Below are 17,562 nucleotides of genomic sequence, written 5' to 3'. Positions count from 1 at the left end.
ACCCAGGCACCAGACCTCCATGGCCAAAGATCTTCAATGACCAAATTCAGAAAAAATAGTCCTAGCCCAACTCAAGTATGCTAGGACATCAAGAACATGGACGTCCTGGGAGAGGGTGCTGACTACACTCCACACGACTCATCACAAGAAATATAAACAGAGAAGGTGAAGGTAAGAGGCTACAGTGACTGGTTTGAACAAGATTGACCCCATGGGTTCATATATTTGAATGTTTTATTTGAGAGAGATTAGGAGGTGTGGCCTTGTTGGAGTAGATGTGGCCTTATTAGAGGGAGTTTGTCACTGGGGGGTAGGGATGGGAGCTTTAGGGTTTTTGAAAGCCCAAGCCAGTACCTGCAGACCCAGAAGTAGCTCTCAGCTATGTTTCCAACACCATGTCTGCCTACCTCTTGCCATGCTTCCTTTCATAATAACAATGGATTAAACAGCTGAACCTGTAAGCCAGGTACAATTAAATGCTTTTTTTTTTTTTTTTTTTTTTTTTTGGTTTTTCAAGACAGGGTTTCTCTGTGTAGTCCTGGACCTCACTTTGTAGACCAGGCTGGCCTCGAACTCAGAAATCCGCCTGCCTCTGCCTCCCAAGTGCTGGGGTTAAAGGCATGCGCCACCACGCCCGGCCGAAATGCTTTTTTTCTGAGTTGCTGTGGTCATGGTGTCTCTTCACAGCAATAAAACCCAATCTAAGACACTTTCTCTTGGGTAATTTTTGTATCCTTCATGGCTGTTTTTCTGTCAACCTGATACAGGCTAGAATTGTCTGGGAAAAAGAACCTCAATTGACCAAATACCTCCATCAGATTGTCTGTGGGCAAGTCTACAAGGCATTTCCTTATTAATGACTGGCATGGAAGGGCCCAGCCCAGGTAGACCAGACTGGACTGTCTCTGCCTCTCACGTGCTAGGATTAAACATGCACCTCCACATGTCTTCTTTAAAATAAAAAATCTATTTATTTTATGTTTATGTGTGTGAGTGTTCTGCCTGCATGTATACGTATATATCATGTACGTGTCTGGTGCCTCTAGAGGTCAGATCCCCTGAAATTGAAGTTATGGGTGTTTGTTAGCCATCAGGTAGGTGCTATATCAATCCAGGGTCCTCTACAAGAACAACAAAGAGCTACCACTCTAATCTCTGATTAGTTTTTATTACGAAAAGAAGAGCAAACTAATACCCACTGAACTAAGGGAACCAAGTGAAGGAGTAAGTTGCCGTGTCTTGAAAGGAGCCCTAGGGATGGCTCAATGGGTAAGAGCACTTGTGTGCAAGCAGCAAGGACCCGAGGTAGAGAGACCACCCCTGGGTGCTGCCCCATGTGAAAATGCTGTGCATGGCTGTGCGAGACTGGAGCCCAGGGCAGAAATGGGCAGGTCCTGGAAACTTGCTGGTCAGTCAACCTAAGCAGAGCAGGGAGCTTCTACACCAAAAAGACCAAAACGTCAAGAAACTAACTCTCTCTCTCTCTCTCTCTCTCTCTCTCTCTCTCTCACACACACACACACACACACACACACCTGAAGGCCTTTCTGTTTTTTAAAGATGAAGTCTTGCTAAGGATAGCCCTCCTGCCTCCAGCTGCAAAGTGTTTTGACTATAACTGTACTAACACAGCTTAAGGCTGCCTTCTTGACACAATCTGCTAGCAATAGCAATAGGGCAGAAAAAGGGTAAGCACCAAGTGCCTTTAAAAACAAACCACATATCTCACCAACTACAGCCAACAATCAGAATAAGCAGAAAAGCTCAACTCCTTTTTTAGACTTAGAGAACATGGATGAAGGATGGAGACCTACAAACCCTCTGCATGGAGCCTACATCCCTACCCACTCTCCTTTCCTCCTCAGCTCTGCCTCTGGCCCTATCTCCAGAGAAATTCTGCTCAACAGCTGTGTACTGAGGGGTGGAATGTTCTTAGAAAACAGACTACTAAGGGACAAACACAGTGATTCATCTACTCCCATCCCCAGGTTCTCGGGGTACTTGCCAAAACCATGTTACCATGGTTGAGAGTCATGGTTGAAAGTCCAGAAAGAGACCTAAGCCCAAACAGGCCTGCATTTGGATCAAACTCACTGCCAATCTGGGTGGAAGTGGAACATGGAGCCTGCCCAGAGAGACAGTTTTGTTTGTTGAGACAGTCTTGATCTGGTCTCAAATTTGCGATCCTTCTGCTTTAGCCTTATAAGTACTACAATTATAAACAAATACCCAATCCCCTGGCTAAGCTCGTTGGATCTCCAGGCTTTCCCCACCAGTATGGGTAGGATTATCTTCCCAAATAAGAAACCAAGTACTCTGTATTCAGATGATATGCTAACCATTAAGCCAGATGTCCCCCTCTAAGACTAAGATTCTACCTCTGCTCCCATTCTAAGTCCCCATCATGGAACTTTATGGGCCTGAGGCTCACCACCCAACAATGTGATGGTCTACTCACTAGCCCCTCGGTTTCCTCTGTTGTCCTCTGGAAATGTGTAGCCAGGACCATATAATCTCGCATCTGCTTGTGACACTCAGGACATTTGGTTCCATACCGGATGAGCCTCACTGGGTCTGGATAAAGTGGCAAGGCTGGAATTACAGAGCTGGCATTGTCCAAAGTGGGGCTGGGTTTGGGGGAGGAAGAAGCGGCTGGGGTTGCTGGTGCAGTGGAGTTCACGGGAGCCGCCACAAACATCTGGTCCGCAGAGATGGGCTTCACAAGCAGCTGAGAGCACTGCATGACAAGTCCCTTGCTCTTGTGGTCACGGGCATGCCGAAGCAGACTGCACTTGTTGAAGAAGAGCAGTGTCTTAGAGCACAGTGTGCACAGCACCTCAATGTGGACACTGCGCCGGCTATAGTGCTGGCTCAGGCTCTTCTCTAAGGCAAACGCGTCTCCGCACTCCAGGCAGCAGTACCCACTGGCCGGCACGTGGATTCTGCTGTCTGCAGGTGGGCTGAGATTTGGCGCATAGAGGGGCACAGGGTTAGAGCTGTGAAGGACCTTGTTGAAGACCTCCACAATTAGAGGGGCGGCCTTTTTCACCTGGTGGACCAGGGGCACTGTCATTTGCGTGACCTGAGGCTGGCTCCGTCTCTGTGCTGAGGACTTGGCAGTCACAGATGCGGCAACACTGTGGGGGACCAAGTTCAAGTTGGCCAAGTGCACAGCTTTGGGCAAGAGACTGGCAGCGGGGGTTGATGCCTGAGGTGCTGTGCTCTGTTGCTTCTTGCTTGCCTGTGAGTTCAGGGCAGATCCTTTTGGGACCCTGGACCCAGAGATGCGGCAGGGAGATGAAGAGTCACTGGTTTTGATCATATTCTCATCCCCTTTTCTGTCACCCTGGGGGCTCCCTGAATGTATGCCTGCCTCAGAAAAGTGCTCTTCCACAGGCATGGCTGTGCCTTCATCCCCTGGTGCCTCACTTGGAGCCTCAGTGATTGTGCTCCCTGCAGGGGACTCAGCAGGGGACTTGCTTGGATCATCAGGGTCTGGCAGGATCCTGGTAACCGTCCGTTTGATTTCCCCCGATGATGTCTTAATTGTTTTGATTCTGACTTTGGGAATTGCTGGTGGGGAGCTGGCAGCCACAGAAGGAGACCCTTTGCTGCTGCTGTCACTGCAGATGCTCCGAGGGCTATCAGATGGCTTGATACTTTTTCTAGTGGCCTCTAGAGGGCTCCGGGGACTCTTTGGTGACTTGGGCATTTTGGGGCTGCCTTTAGAACCCTCTTTAGTGGGCCCTGAGGAATCCTTTGTGTGACCAGGCTGATCCTCTTTGGTGACATTGGCCACCCTTTTGGCCTGTAAGGCCACCAAGGCTGCAACACAAGAGGATAACTTGGAATGGGCTGGCTTCAGACGCTGCCTAGGAGGGACAGAGGAGCAAGCACTAAGCTCTGGAGCAAGCTTCTTGGGCTCTCCAATACTGTTGCTAGGGTGACTATTGAACTCTAAAGCTTCCCCAAAGAACCGACTGGAATCCAGATCTTTGTGAGGCTCCACCACCTTCTGCCCACCCTGCTCATGCTCCTGCTGGCTCTCTAAAGGCAAGGGTTCTGGTTTAGGTTCTTTCTTACAAAAGTGATCAAACATGTGTAGTTCCGGGACTGGGAATTTTGACAGAGCTTCCAGGACTGGGCCTCCCACAGTCCCAGGAGGAGGTGGGAAATAACTGTCAGAGTGCTTGGACTTTATCCCAAACCCATTATCTTTGACAGGATCCTCAGGCTCTGGGCTAGAGATTGGGCTGAACTGGTTGAAGGTGGGTAATGGCTCCGACTTGGAAGGCTCTAGCTTGCTTGTGAAACTCCTAGCACTGTCTCCATTTATAAAAGTAGAATCAAACTTCCCACAGTGGTGGGAGTCTGGGGGCAGGTCTGAGCCCCGGAATCCATTATGTAGGAGACTGGGAGCAATGTGGTCTTTCTCTGCTTCAAACGACTCTTGGCGGCTGGTGTTCTTGACAATGACACTCACGGCTGGCACATCTGGGGCTGATCCTGAGTGCGACAAGGACACATTCTCATCGATACACATGCCTGAAGACTTCAGGGGACTCTCATTCTCCTCACTGGGAGCCTGGATGGCCTCCTTTGCATCAAGACTTGTGGGATCTGGGATGTCAAAGGCAGCCAGGAGATCATCAAAATCTGGAGTTTTCATATCCCCCATGGCTGGATGCTGACAAGTACTACAAGAAAAACAAAGAACAGAGTCAATTACCAGCAGGGCCTCTCTGAATTGTCTTATAGCATCTGTATTGAACACTCATCATACTAATACATATATGCAGCGGGCTCACTCCTGCAGAACCCCACCTTCTACGATAAGAAGTCACATACCTGAGTTTTACTCTAAGGTTTCTAGCCTGCTGAAAAGTAGAAAAGGCTAAAAGAGAAGCTTACATGTAGTGACAAACTTGCCTGGACAGTCTTAATTTCTGGGTGGCCCCACAACCAAAAGAAAGAGAGGATGCCTTGCTATCCAATAGGACCATACCCCACAGGTCTCCTTATCACCCCTGCCCTCACAACCTATATCTAACTAGCACATGTTCCCCTTCTAGGTGGCTCACATATTTCACACATACAAATATTAGAAATAAATGGTGCCTAGAGTTATCTGCAGCTGCTGCCAAGAGGATCTTTACTGAATGTATATGTATAGATTCTCATACTTATATACATTCTCTCTCTTCTCCCTTTCCTCCTCTTTCCATGCTTCTTCTTCTCCTCCTCCTCCTCCTCTTCTTCTTCCTCCTCCTCTTCCTCCCTCCCTCCCTCTTTCTCTTCCTCTGTCTTGTCCTCCTCCTCCTCTTTCTTTTGATTTTTGAGACAGGATCTCGCTCTCTAGCACTGGCTGTCCTGGAACTCAATATGTAAACTAGGCTGTCCTTGAATTCACAAAGATCCACCTGTCTCTGTCTCCCAAATGCAGGAACCAAAGGTGTGCTCCACCACACCCAGCTGCTGCTGCTTCTATTAAAACCTCTTTTAAAACATTTTTTAAGTATATGAATGTTTTGCTCACATGTCCATCTGCACAGCATGTGTGAGCCTAGTGCCTCTGTCCGTAAGAAGGGGGCAGACACCAGATCCCGTTATGGAAGGTTGTGGACCACTATGTGAATGCTTGGAATCAACTGAGATCCTTTGCAAGAACAAGTGCCAGTAGCTGCTGAGCCATCTCTACAGCTTGCTTAACAAAGACAATAAGATAGAAATAGAAAATATCATAAGATAAAGCTATACCATCTATAGTCTTAGAGAACTGACCTCAAGGCTGAGGGGATGGATCCTTCTATCTGGCTGCCTGCATCTAGAGACTCCAGGACCACAGTAAGTGGGAGGGTCATGTGAGGCAGGAAGATCAGAAGGTCAAGGTTATCCTTTCTTACATAGAAGATTCAAGGCCTAGACTAATACCTAGGAGAATGGGTAAATATTTGACTATTACTTAATCAACAAAACATGGTTGATAATCTACATAGCAACAAAGAAAATTATCTGTAACTGAAAAAAGACTAATGCAAAAGTATCATCACATGATAACAATATATTATAACATTAAGTATTTGTTGAAGCTATCATTGAAAAGAAAACTGTTTAGGGTAATGAAATTACTAACAAGTTATTTTAGTTAGTGAACATCTGCTGCACTAATAAGTTCCTTCTATAAAATTTAAAAAGAAGAGAAAAAGAAGAGAGGGACTAGAACCACAAGGGAGGCAGGCAGCATGATCTGTTACCAGGCCCTGATATCAACAGGTTTGCAGGTTTGCTTTTTCACATCACAACCACCCACACTCCAAACCTCCACAAAGCATATCTCCCTGCCTAGGAGTTCTCATGGAAATGAAGAAAGTATATTCCCTACCCTTGGGAAGATATCCAGTTATGGATAAATAAAATAGCAATTATTTAATCAGGGTCAGCAGACTGCCTCACTGGAATGAGATTAAAGTTTTCAATTGAACAGATATTTGTCTCCTGGACTAGGTGCTGGAGTCCTTAAACAACAGGCAGATCCCAGCATCCGACTGCCAAGCGAACTGATGTGCAGGGCAGCATAACTACGAAGAAATGCTTTGGGACCTTTGCTTCAGACGCTTCCTCCCTCCATTTCTTCCTGCCTTTCAATGCCTAAGGGGAGAAAGCTGAAGAAAGGTGGGACCGATTGGTCCTGCAGTGCTGGGGAAAAGCACACAATGGTCGGGAGTAAACCATTTGCTGGAGCCCAGTGTCCTTCAGAAAAGGACAAGGGTTTGATGAAGAGTTATTACATCAGAGTAAGTAATATTCTCTATAACTTTAATTTTTTAATGGCAATTTTTTGTGGTTTTATTTATTTATTTATTTATTTATTTATTTATTTATTTATTGGTTGTTTTGTTTTGTTTTGTTTTTCAAGACAGGGTTTCTCTGTGTAGCCCTGGCTGTCCTGGAACTCACTCTGTAGACCAGGCTGACCTTGAACTCAGAAATCCACCTGCTTCTGCCTCCCAAGTGCTGGGATTAAAGGTGTGTGCCACCACGCCCGACTTTAATGACTATTTTTAATGATGGTTTTGAAACACTAACTTTTAGTCCACCACCCACTAAAGGTAGTGGAAAAGAAAGGATACAGGAAAGGTAGACCTGTTTAGAAATGGTTCTTTGAAACAACTCCAGTCTGTGTTGTCTGAAAATTGGCAGTTTAGTTCACAGGTTAGCAGCAGCAGCTCGATCCACTCGTAAACACTTAACTGAAATATTAGCAGTCCAGTTTGGTAGAGTGGGGTTAGCACCAACGGTGGCAAGACCTAGCAGGAATAGCCAGGCCTCAGCCTCGGCTAGAGTCAGCAGGAGGGACCAGCGCCAATAAGAACGCCAGGAAAGTTCTCTGCTCTGCCTCCCTTCACTGAGGGAGCACAGATCAGTGAAGACGTGAGAGCGACAAGCGTCCGCTACCTAAGTAAGCCAGGATCCGCCCCCCATGTTTGTCCTTTTCATATTCCCCCTTGTCTCAGCATGTGACTTGTTTCGGCTGACTTCACTCTGCCAATCAACCCGAGTCCAAGGAAGTAGTAAGAAACTGTAGCACACCACCAAAGGTTTTTTGGTATGTTTTTACAAACATAGTTCAACTATGTAATGTAAGGTAGAACAATATGTGCCTGTTGATAGCAAAGAATCTTTCATCATATGTCCTTCTGCATGCTTGTTTTAGTAAAACATCATTTTACCTGTCTGTGTTAGTGAAACATTCTTTCACAAGTGTCTTAGCCTTTCATCTGAGTCCATTCTAACTAAACATTTCTTCACATGTTTGCCCCAGCAAACACCATCCAACACAAATGACTTTCTAAAAAACCCTTAAGTTTCCGCTTCAGTTCTCCCACAGGAATTCGTCATGGGTTTGCAGAAAATGATCAGACATAAAATATATTTGCTAGAAGTCAGTTAGCTAGTACAGGAGTGCTAGTGTGTACCTACAGTCTCACCTCTCGGGAAGGCTGAGGTAGGAGATTAAGAGAAGGCTAGCCTGAGCTATAGCAAGACTTCATCTCAAAAAATAACAAAACTGCGGGCATGGTGGCGCATGCCTTTAATCCCAGCACCTGGAGGCAGAGGCAGGTAGATTTCTGAGTTCGAGGCCAGCCTGGTCTACAAAGTGAGTTCCAGGACAGCCAGGGCCACACAGAGAAACCCTGTCTCAGAAAAAACAAAACAAAGATAGGTGTGGTGGGTGGGTGGAAGCTGGAGGGTCAGGAGGTCAAGGCCAGTTGCAGTTATGTCTGAGGTCAGCCTGAGCGCTACAGGAGAGCTTGCTTCACAGTTCTCTTTCTTAGCAGGGCAGTGGTGTCGCACTTTAATCCCAGAATTCTAGAAGCAGAGACAGATCTTAAGTCAAACCCAGCATGGTCTATCTACAGAGTGAGTTCTGGGACAGCCAAGACTACACAGAGAAACCATGTCTCAATAAATAAATAAATAAATAAATAAATAAATAAAGTAATACTCCCAAGTGTTACAGAGTTTTGGTAAAAATCATATATAAGTAATAATTTATGTGACCTGTTAGAAGAGCAATTTAACAATACATAAGCAAAAACTACAATTACAACTTCCTCTAGGATCTACTAGTTTTTCTAGGAACTTTTACCAAATACTTTAGTAAGGAATAAAAAACATCTTAATTTTGAATGGATTCTCACCAAGTGTAACTGACCAATTAGAATTCTTTAAAAGATAAAAATAATATATAATTTTATACGACTATAGCAAAATTAGAAGGTAGAATTTCTTGCCTTTAGCAAAATCCTACATTAAAACATAGCAACTGAACACCATAGGATCTGAGTGAATATACACCATATGGATACATACATGTCCATTTGTGCACATGGATGTGACTGTCATTTCTAGATAACTACAAAAAAAATAAAAAGATGTTAACTCACTGACCAATTCTAGTATCAAGTTTAATGCTTTCATAAGTTCCCTAAAATGATGGATCTCAACCCATGGGATTATCTGCTATGCTTTGGATCTTAAATATCTCCCAAGGATTGGCATTTTGAAAGCTTGGTTAGCAACCATGGCTGTACTGAACGGTGATGACGCTTAGGAGAAGGAAGTCAGACTAGAGGCACTTTTGAAGGGGATATTTCATTCCTAGCCCATTTTTGTTTCACAGAGGCCATGAGATCAGTTACTCTACCACAAGTTTCCTCAATCAAGTTATGTTGCTTTGTCTCAGGCCCAAAGCAACAAGGCAAACTGATCATGGACTGAATTCTCAGAAATTATTAACCTAGAAAACAACAATAAAAAAAAGGGACAAAACCTTGATTTTTTTGAACCATGATCTCACATTATATATTTAGAATAATGAATTTAAACAATGCTGTTCATATATAAAGAGGTCAGCTGTACTGACTAGCTTCATGTGAACTTGGTACAAGCAAGACTATTATAGGAGAGAGCACCTCAACTGAGAAACTGCCCCACTAGATTGGCGTATGGGCAAGCGTGTAATTGGTTTTCTTGACTGACGATTGATGTAGGAGGGCCAGCTCACTACGGATGGTGTCATCCCTGGGCTGCTGGTCCTGGGTGTCCTAAGAAAGCAGGCTGAGCAAGCCATAAGAAGCAAGGCAGCCAGCAGCGCTCTTCCATGGCCTCTGTATCGGTTCTTGCCCTGCCTTCCTTCTATGATAGACTCATAAGCTAGAAGATGAAATAAACCCTTTCTTCCTCACGTTGCTTTTGGTCATGGTATTTATCACAGAAAAAGAAAGGGCGTGGTGGCGCACGCCTTTAATCCCAGCACTCGGGAGGCAGAGGCAGGAGGATTTCTGAGTTTGAGGCCAGCCTGGTCTACAAAGTGAGTTCTAGGACAGCCAGGGCTATACAAGAAACCCTGTCTCAAAAAACAAAAAACAAACATACAAAAAAAGAAACCCTAGTTAAGACAACTAGATATCAGTTTAGAATAGCCCCTTAAAACACAGCATCGCTTTTTCATTGCACATTCAAGGCTTGCCCAGGCAACTTAGTAAGGCTTTATCTCAAAATAAAAAGCAGAAAACGGGCTTAGGGTGGTATTCAGTGGTAAAACATTTGCCTAGCATGTGCAAAGCCCTAATTCAATCTCCAGTACTACAACAGACATGGAAGGGAAAGGGAGAAAAGAAGAAAAGGTATACCAGTGCAGGAAACGGTCCTGAGAAATCAGAGTGAAATTACAAAACACATACGAGGGAAGGGCCACCAAAATGATTCAATGGGTAAAGGTGCTTGCAGCCAAACATGCACATGTGCACACACAAAACAGACTGGAGAATGGAAGGCAGAGATTATAACCATGGAATTTTAGAGAAATAAAGATTTGGGGGGAAAGAAGGGTCTATAACAAAAGTGGAAGCTTGTTCATCCAAATAACAGAAAAGAGCAGTATTTTGCTTTTAAAAAAAATGTAGACAACTATGAGATGACTCAATAGTCAGAAAATACATTCAAGTTATTATAGAGGTAAAACATACACAGGGCTAAGTACCTGAACAGAAGAGGACATACCTAGCATGTACCTGAATACACACACACAAAAAGCCATATATACGTGTGTGTGTGTGTGTGTGTGTGTGTGTGTGTGTTAAAACAAACATTTAAATACAGAGGAAACAGAAAGAAAGAAAAAGAAAAGCTCTAAATAGCTAAGACTTGACATTGAATATATGGAGTTTTTTCTTCCCTTTGCATCAAAATATTCAAATTAAAAACAAAAACAAAAACATTTCTTGTAGAGGTTTGGTCTTTTGCTTGTATTGTAATGGTAAATACTGGCCCCCAAGGCCTGGTTACACACAGGGATGAAAGAATCTGCCTATATCCAAGTGACACACCCAAATGAAGCTATGTAACTTTGCCCCCCAAGTTAACCCTGACTGGTGAATAAAGATGCCTATGGCCAATAGCTGGGCAGAAGAGAGATAGGTGGGGTTCTTGGGTTCCCAGGCTTGGGGTCTGAGAAAACCAAGAGGGGGGAAAACAAAGAGAGGAGGAAGCAGCCAAGGAGTAAGTTATGAATACATGGCCACGAGAGCTACCCAGCTGGAACTGAGAGCTGGCCAAATGGAGTGAAGAGCAGTCCAGATAGAACATAGCAAGTTATAATTCAGGGTTATTGATGAGGAATTAGATTATAATGGTATAGAGGGTAGATATCTGCCCAACTCTAGTGTTGATTAAGGCTTATTATAAAAATAAAAGGTGTGTGTGTGTGTGTTTTGTTTTTTTGTTTTGCCTGGGAACTGAATGATCAAATACAGGGTAGAAACCCTCGATTGAAATTAAATAGTTTCAACAACAATTTCAGGTCTGGTAAGATGGCTCAGCAGGTTAGGACACTTGCTATCATGCTTAACAACCTTGACTTTATTCTTAGGACCCACAGAAGCTATACCCACAAGTTGTCTCCTGACCTGTACATGCACGCTAAGTGCCCAAGCACGCATACACTAAATAAATACAACAAATTTGAGCCAGGCTGTGGTGGAGCATGCCTTTAATCTCAGAACTCAGGAGGCAGAGGCAGGTGGATCTATGAGTTCAAGGCCAGCCTGGTCTACCTAAATTTGCTCAGCTCTTATGTGCATCTAATAAATTCCTATGTAAGTACTGACTCCTAAGGTAGATAAAAAAGACCCTTCCATATACATGCTACAACTCTCCTGGACATAATCTAGATTGCTTACAGGTCAGGTGACCCCAAATCACATGTTCTGAATGACTGGCTGTTTCATTCATGAGACACCTGTTGTTCAACCAATTTAAAAAAAGAAAAAAAGCCCAAGGAGTCTCAGCCTTAGATTAGTAGACAAGAAACAGACAAGACAGAGTTCTATGGCAGGCATAGGCATTACACAGGATGTAAATATTGAAGAGGACCTCCAAAAGCCACTGTAGACTGCTGCTGCTCTGCCTGAAAAGTGTAAAATTAACAGGGGCCAGCAAAACAACTGAGCAGGTAAAGGCACCAACGACCAAACTCAAGGCCCAGAGTTCAAGCCCCAGAACCCACATGATGGAAGGGGAGGAACAACTCCTACAAGTTGTTCTATTCCTTCCACACATGTACCATGGCATGTGTGCACATACACACACAAATAAATAAAATGTAAGGCATGAAAAATAATAATAGTAGTAGTAATATTAACAACATGCAAACAACTGAAACAGATGCTCAGCCTCCAGGCACAGCAATTCTGACTCAAGAGGTCTGGGTCAAAGCTTCCTAGTTTCTAGAACATTGTGCTAGTCCAACTCTTGATTTAATGCATAAAAAACTAGAACTCAGAGAAGGGAGTTTATGCACAGGTTACAAAGGCTTGTGCTTATGGGGACACAAAGCTGAGGGTCGGACATACTGAAGGCACCCATGGGGTTCTACACAAGTCACCCCAGTCCCTCTGCTTTACTTACTGTCTCTCAGGGCAGAATTCTCTGCCATTATTACAGTTGTTTTCAGTAGCGTGTTTGCTTTCCTGCCTTTACAAGCCCTCGGTAGGAACTCATTAAATTATTAATTGGCACTTTTAGACTTGGCACTATACTTGGATGTCTGACAGACACCTCACATCTAATAGACCCAATAACAACTTTTGATTTCCTCTTACACACATCCTTACTCAGAAAACGACACTGCCAACCTTCCATGTGCTGAGGCCAATATTTTATCTATCTATCTATCTATCTATCTATCTATCTATCTATCTATTGTCATAACTCCCACCTAACCCACAAGCAAATACCATGCAAGGTACTTTTAAGATACATCCAAATCCGGCCATTTCTCACTACTAGCAACAGCATCACCTTTCCTCGATTCCCACCATGGCCTGGATTCTGCCTAGCCTGTAATAGCCACAATCAACATAACAGTCAAATGCTGCTTTGAAAATGTAGGTTAGATCATGGCCCTTCTTGCAACCTGCTCCAACACCATCTTGTCTCATCCTGAGTTAGATCCAGTCTTTCTTGGAGCCTGCACAGCCTGCTGGATCTCACTGGCATGTCTTCCCCATAAGACTCTCTTCCATACCAAGTCTGTCATAGCACCTATAGAGCTCCTTACCATTCTACTAGCATTCTGGCCATGCTCCTGCCTCAGAACTTGTACACTTCCTACTTTCTCTGATCTATAAGACTTTGCCAGCTGGGCGTGGTGGCGCACACCTTTAATCCCAGCACTCGGGAGGCAGAGGCAGGCAGATTTCTGAGTTCGAGGCCAAAAAAAGACTTTGCTCACTTGATGTATATCTAAAATTACATAATTCAGGAAGCTGAGTTGGAAGCCAGTCTGGGCTACACAGAGATTCAGGATAAAAAGACAATGAAAACAAGAAAAGAAAGATTCTTGTTCTAGGTTTCTGTGGGCTCCCTTCCTCGTGTCCTGTCAATCTTTGATCTATGTAGATGCTCTTCATGATCACCCCCACTTATCCCTAGTCCTCAGTTCTTTATTCTGCCTTTTTTCCATAGCACTTATGACCAATGAACATATATCCATTTCCTTATTTGTTTACAAGCCCTACTGTGTTTGCTAAAAGGTACCCACCATTAGAATTTCACTAGATCATTCGTCCAGAGTTGAGATTATTCAGGGATAGTCAAAAACCTCCCAAGCTAAGTATTTGACAAATATGCAACATGTTTGTGTGTTGTTTCTAAGACTAGAGTTGGGGGTGGAGACTAAAAGCAGGGTACTATGCATACTGAAAATATGTGTTACCACTTCTCTACAACCCTAGCCTCTGAAACTCTCATAAAGAAAGGCTGGAAGGGGTGATAGGCCTTGTGGGTAGGAAAGGATCTACCTGGAGTAGCCCTTGTCTATGAATCCTGAATCTCTACAGAAGCTGATTAAGTCTAAATATTTCATTGGTGAAAAAGCACCTACTGGCCTAGTCCCAGGGTCATTCCAGACATCTATCTGAAGGTGAGATCAGTGGGAAGCCAATGGAGATGAAAGACTAACTCTAAGACTAGGAGCTAGGACTCAAGAGGAAGGCACAGGTAGATCCTGAATCATAAGGGGATATAACTCTGTGAAAAGACTAACCCCACTAAATTATGTATTGTAAAAGTGCTGCATGCTATGTGAGTTTTACCACAATAAAGCTGCTGGGTTACAAGGAAATGGAATAGGGACTGAAGAGATTGCTCAATGGTTAAGAGCACTGGCTTCTCTTCTAGAGGACCCAGGTTTGATTTCCATTTAACCCAGACTCACAACTGTTTGTAACTATAGTTCCAGAGGATATAACACTTTCTTCTGGCATCTGAAGACACCACATATGGTATAGAGATATACATGCAGACAAAACACCCATTCATATAATATAAAAATAATCAAAATTTAAAAGAAAACAAAATAGAAGTGGAGGGAGTAAGAATTATACAGCTTATAAAGGAGACTGAGAAGCAGAAACTAGGCAGGCAACAAAGTCATAGAGCTAGGGGTGCAGATAAAATCTGATACTTTGTAATCTGCACTTATTTTACCTTGCCTTACTTGCAAACAGATCTCAGTACTACTTGGGTCTCCACTTGTGAGAAGAGAATCTAGACACTTGAGAGAAAAGGGACAGTACTCTTTGCTCACACATTGCCCTAAGGAGTCCCTCCCACTGAACGTTATAAAGCATCATGCCTTGGTAGTAAGAACTCAAAATTAAGCAGGAATCTAAGAACCTCAAACTTGCTGGAAACCAAATCTCCATTCCTGGGAGTAGAAAGTAGCCATTCCGCAGGACCACTGGCCCCATCGCTAGTGTCACTGTCTAGTGACTCAGAAGCTGCCCCTTACTTGTCTCATTTACCATAAGCATACAAGAATCACAAAGACTCAGGAGCTGCAATGTTACAGGAATGCAAGGACATACTGCAAGGATCTCTGTGGCTGGGACAGGAGTATGCACCAGTGAAAGAAGGGGCTTTTCTGAGCTGCCCCCTGACACACGCACAGATGGTCCTCAGCTTACAATGCTGCAGGAAACCCATCTATTTTAAGTTGAAAGTGTAAATAAAAAAATGTAACCCTAGGATTGGTAAGATAGTCTCTTGGGTGAAGACTGCCAAACCTAACAACCTAACAAAGTTTGATCCTCTGAACCCACATGGTTAAAAGAACCAATTCCTCCAAAATTGTCCGTGTCATCTTCATATACACACTAAGGAAAGTACAAACACACAAATTAAATAACACTAAATGTTGTTTGTTTGTTTGTTTAATTTTCTAAATTACCAATCATCTTGGTCAGTGTCTTCAGACACACCAGAAGAGGGCATCAGATCCCATTACAGATGGTTGTGAGCCACCATGTGGTTGCTGGGAATTAAACTCAGGACCTCTCAAGAGCAGTCAGTGCTCTTAACCACTGAGCCATCTATCTCTCCAGCCCCTTGCTTTGTTTTTAATGTAAGCCTGATGTGGAGATACATGCCTATAACTCAACTCCCTGTGGGGTGGAAGCAGTAAGTAGTCAGGAGTTTAAGTCCAGCTTGGACTATGTGAGACTCTGTCTCAAAAACCAACAAAATATAAGATACCTAGCCTACTTATGTGGTTTAAATGTTTCTTTCACAATTCATATTGAAATTTAATGACCATAGTGACAGTATTAAGGGGTAGGATGTGATTTTTCTTCTTTGGGGTTCAGAAAATGGTAGAAGGTCTCATATAGCCAGAAATGACCCTGAACTAATTCTCTTGCTTCTGCCTCCAAAGGGCTGGGAATACATGAAGTCTAGGGTGGGGCTTTTGAGACTAGGCCTTAAGGGTTCTGCTCTCATGAATGGATAAATGAAGGCAGGAATGGTTCTTAGTAAAAAGTAGGGTTCAGCCAGAGCTTTTTCTTAATCTCACGTACATGCCTTCTAGTTCATATTATACAGCACAAAGACTCCCAAAAGAGATGAGGCCCTTTGACTTTGGAATTCCTAGCCCCAAGAACCATGAACCAAATAAATTACTGTCTATACATGATTCGGCCTATGGTATTTCTCTTACAGCAACAGAAAACACAATGGAAAACAGCTTTACCATGCAGTATACTTTGACCACACAATACATTGACCATATATATGGGTGATTCATCTATGTGATCTCACGGCTAGCTACCAGAAACTGTGGCTCACTGCCACTGCCTGGCAAACAGTCAGAGGACAATAACACTCCAAACTAGAAGTGTGTCTACTGAATGCATATCACTTCACACCATTGTCCATCTAGACCAGAAAGTTAGGCACGCAGTGTACCCTTCCCTTCCCCAAGCTCCCCTATCCCCTGCTCCATGTGCCATCAATCATAGATTTCCTTCTTCCTTCCCTCCCTCCCCCCTCCCTCGGTCATCTTTCTCTTCTCTTCAGAGACCTAAATGGTCTCTCATCATAACTGCACAGCCCTAAGGGCAGTCAGCCTCTACTCTAACCTTAATCTGCAGTAAATCAGCCCCCACTAAGGGAGCCTCTCACCAACATATTGTACCAGCTGTATCACCAGTGTGCCCACTGTAATGTTCCTGTTGCTTGCTCTAAGGCAGTGGTTTTCTTCAACCTGTGGGTCTCAATCCTTTTGGGAGTTGAACAACCCTTTAACATGTACCACATATCAGAAATCCTGCATATCAGATATTTACATTATGATTCATAACAATAGCAAAATTACAGTTATAGAGAAGCAATGAGAAATAATTTTATGGTTGAGGTCACAACAACACAAGGAACTGTATTTAAGGGTTACAGCATTAGGAAGGTTGAGAGCCAATGCTCTAAGGAAATACCAGAAAATATGTCCAATAGAATATCACTATGTATCTTTCTACCATCAGACAAAGTGGAATAGTAAGGATTCTTATGTTAGCTGGATGCCTAGACATGAACCCTGAGGTCCCAACCACTAAGGAAACTGAGGCAAGAAGATGACTTGAACCTAGGAAATTGCAGCTAGCTTAGTAAAATAGTAAAAACCCTATCTCAAAAAGGGGGGGAGCCCTTATCTTTCTTATTTTTTCAAAGACATATAGTGGAACACTTACAAACATTATATGAGATTTGCCTCAAAAGTAACAAAACAGGAGAATGAACAGGGAGTGCACAAGGGAAGCAAGATTGGCCATTAACCAAATGATGTTTATAACCAAATTATTTTCTACAACACTCAAGTTTCAAGAAAATAGTCCCTTGCCTAGTAGACTCCATGGGTCAAACTAGATAAGACAGAAAATTACACTCATCAGGACAGATTGTAATGATAATAATAATAATAATAAACAGAAAATATCAACTCTTGGTAAGAATGTGTGAAATTGGAATCCTTGTGCATTGTGTGCATTGCTAGAAAGAATATAAAATGGCCTTGCTGCTGGGTGATGGCCCACAGTTGATCCCAGCACTCAGGAGGCAGAAACGGGATTTCTGACTTTAAGGCCAGACTGGTCTACAGAGGTAGTTCCAGGACAAGCGGGCTATGCAGAGAAACTGTCTTGAAAAACTGAATGAATGAATGAATGA

The 17,562-nt window shown here is 43.5% G+C and overlaps 1 protein-coding gene across 1 annotated transcript in view; it reads right to left on the bottom strand.

Annotated features, from left to right (window-relative positions):
- The window catches only part of Zfp592 (zinc finger protein 592), a 51,479-nt gene that overhangs the window by 17,195 nt on the left and 16,722 nt on the right, over positions 1-17,562 (bottom strand). Inside the window, exon 3 of the mRNA NM_178707.4 lies at positions 2,459-4,697. Coding sequence (NP_848822.2) covers positions 2,459-4,678 — 2,220 coding nt within the window. The 5' untranslated portion in view covers positions 4,679-4,697. The remainder of the gene's footprint in view (positions 1-2,458; positions 4,698-17,562) is intronic.

This window comes from Mus musculus, chromosome 7 (genome assembly GCF_000001635.26).
Source record: "Mus musculus strain C57BL/6J chromosome 7, GRCm38.p6 C57BL/6J".
NCBI lineage: Eukaryota > Metazoa > Chordata > Mammalia > Rodentia > Muridae > Mus > Mus musculus.
This window is presented reverse-complemented; position numbering and strand designations above follow the sequence as displayed.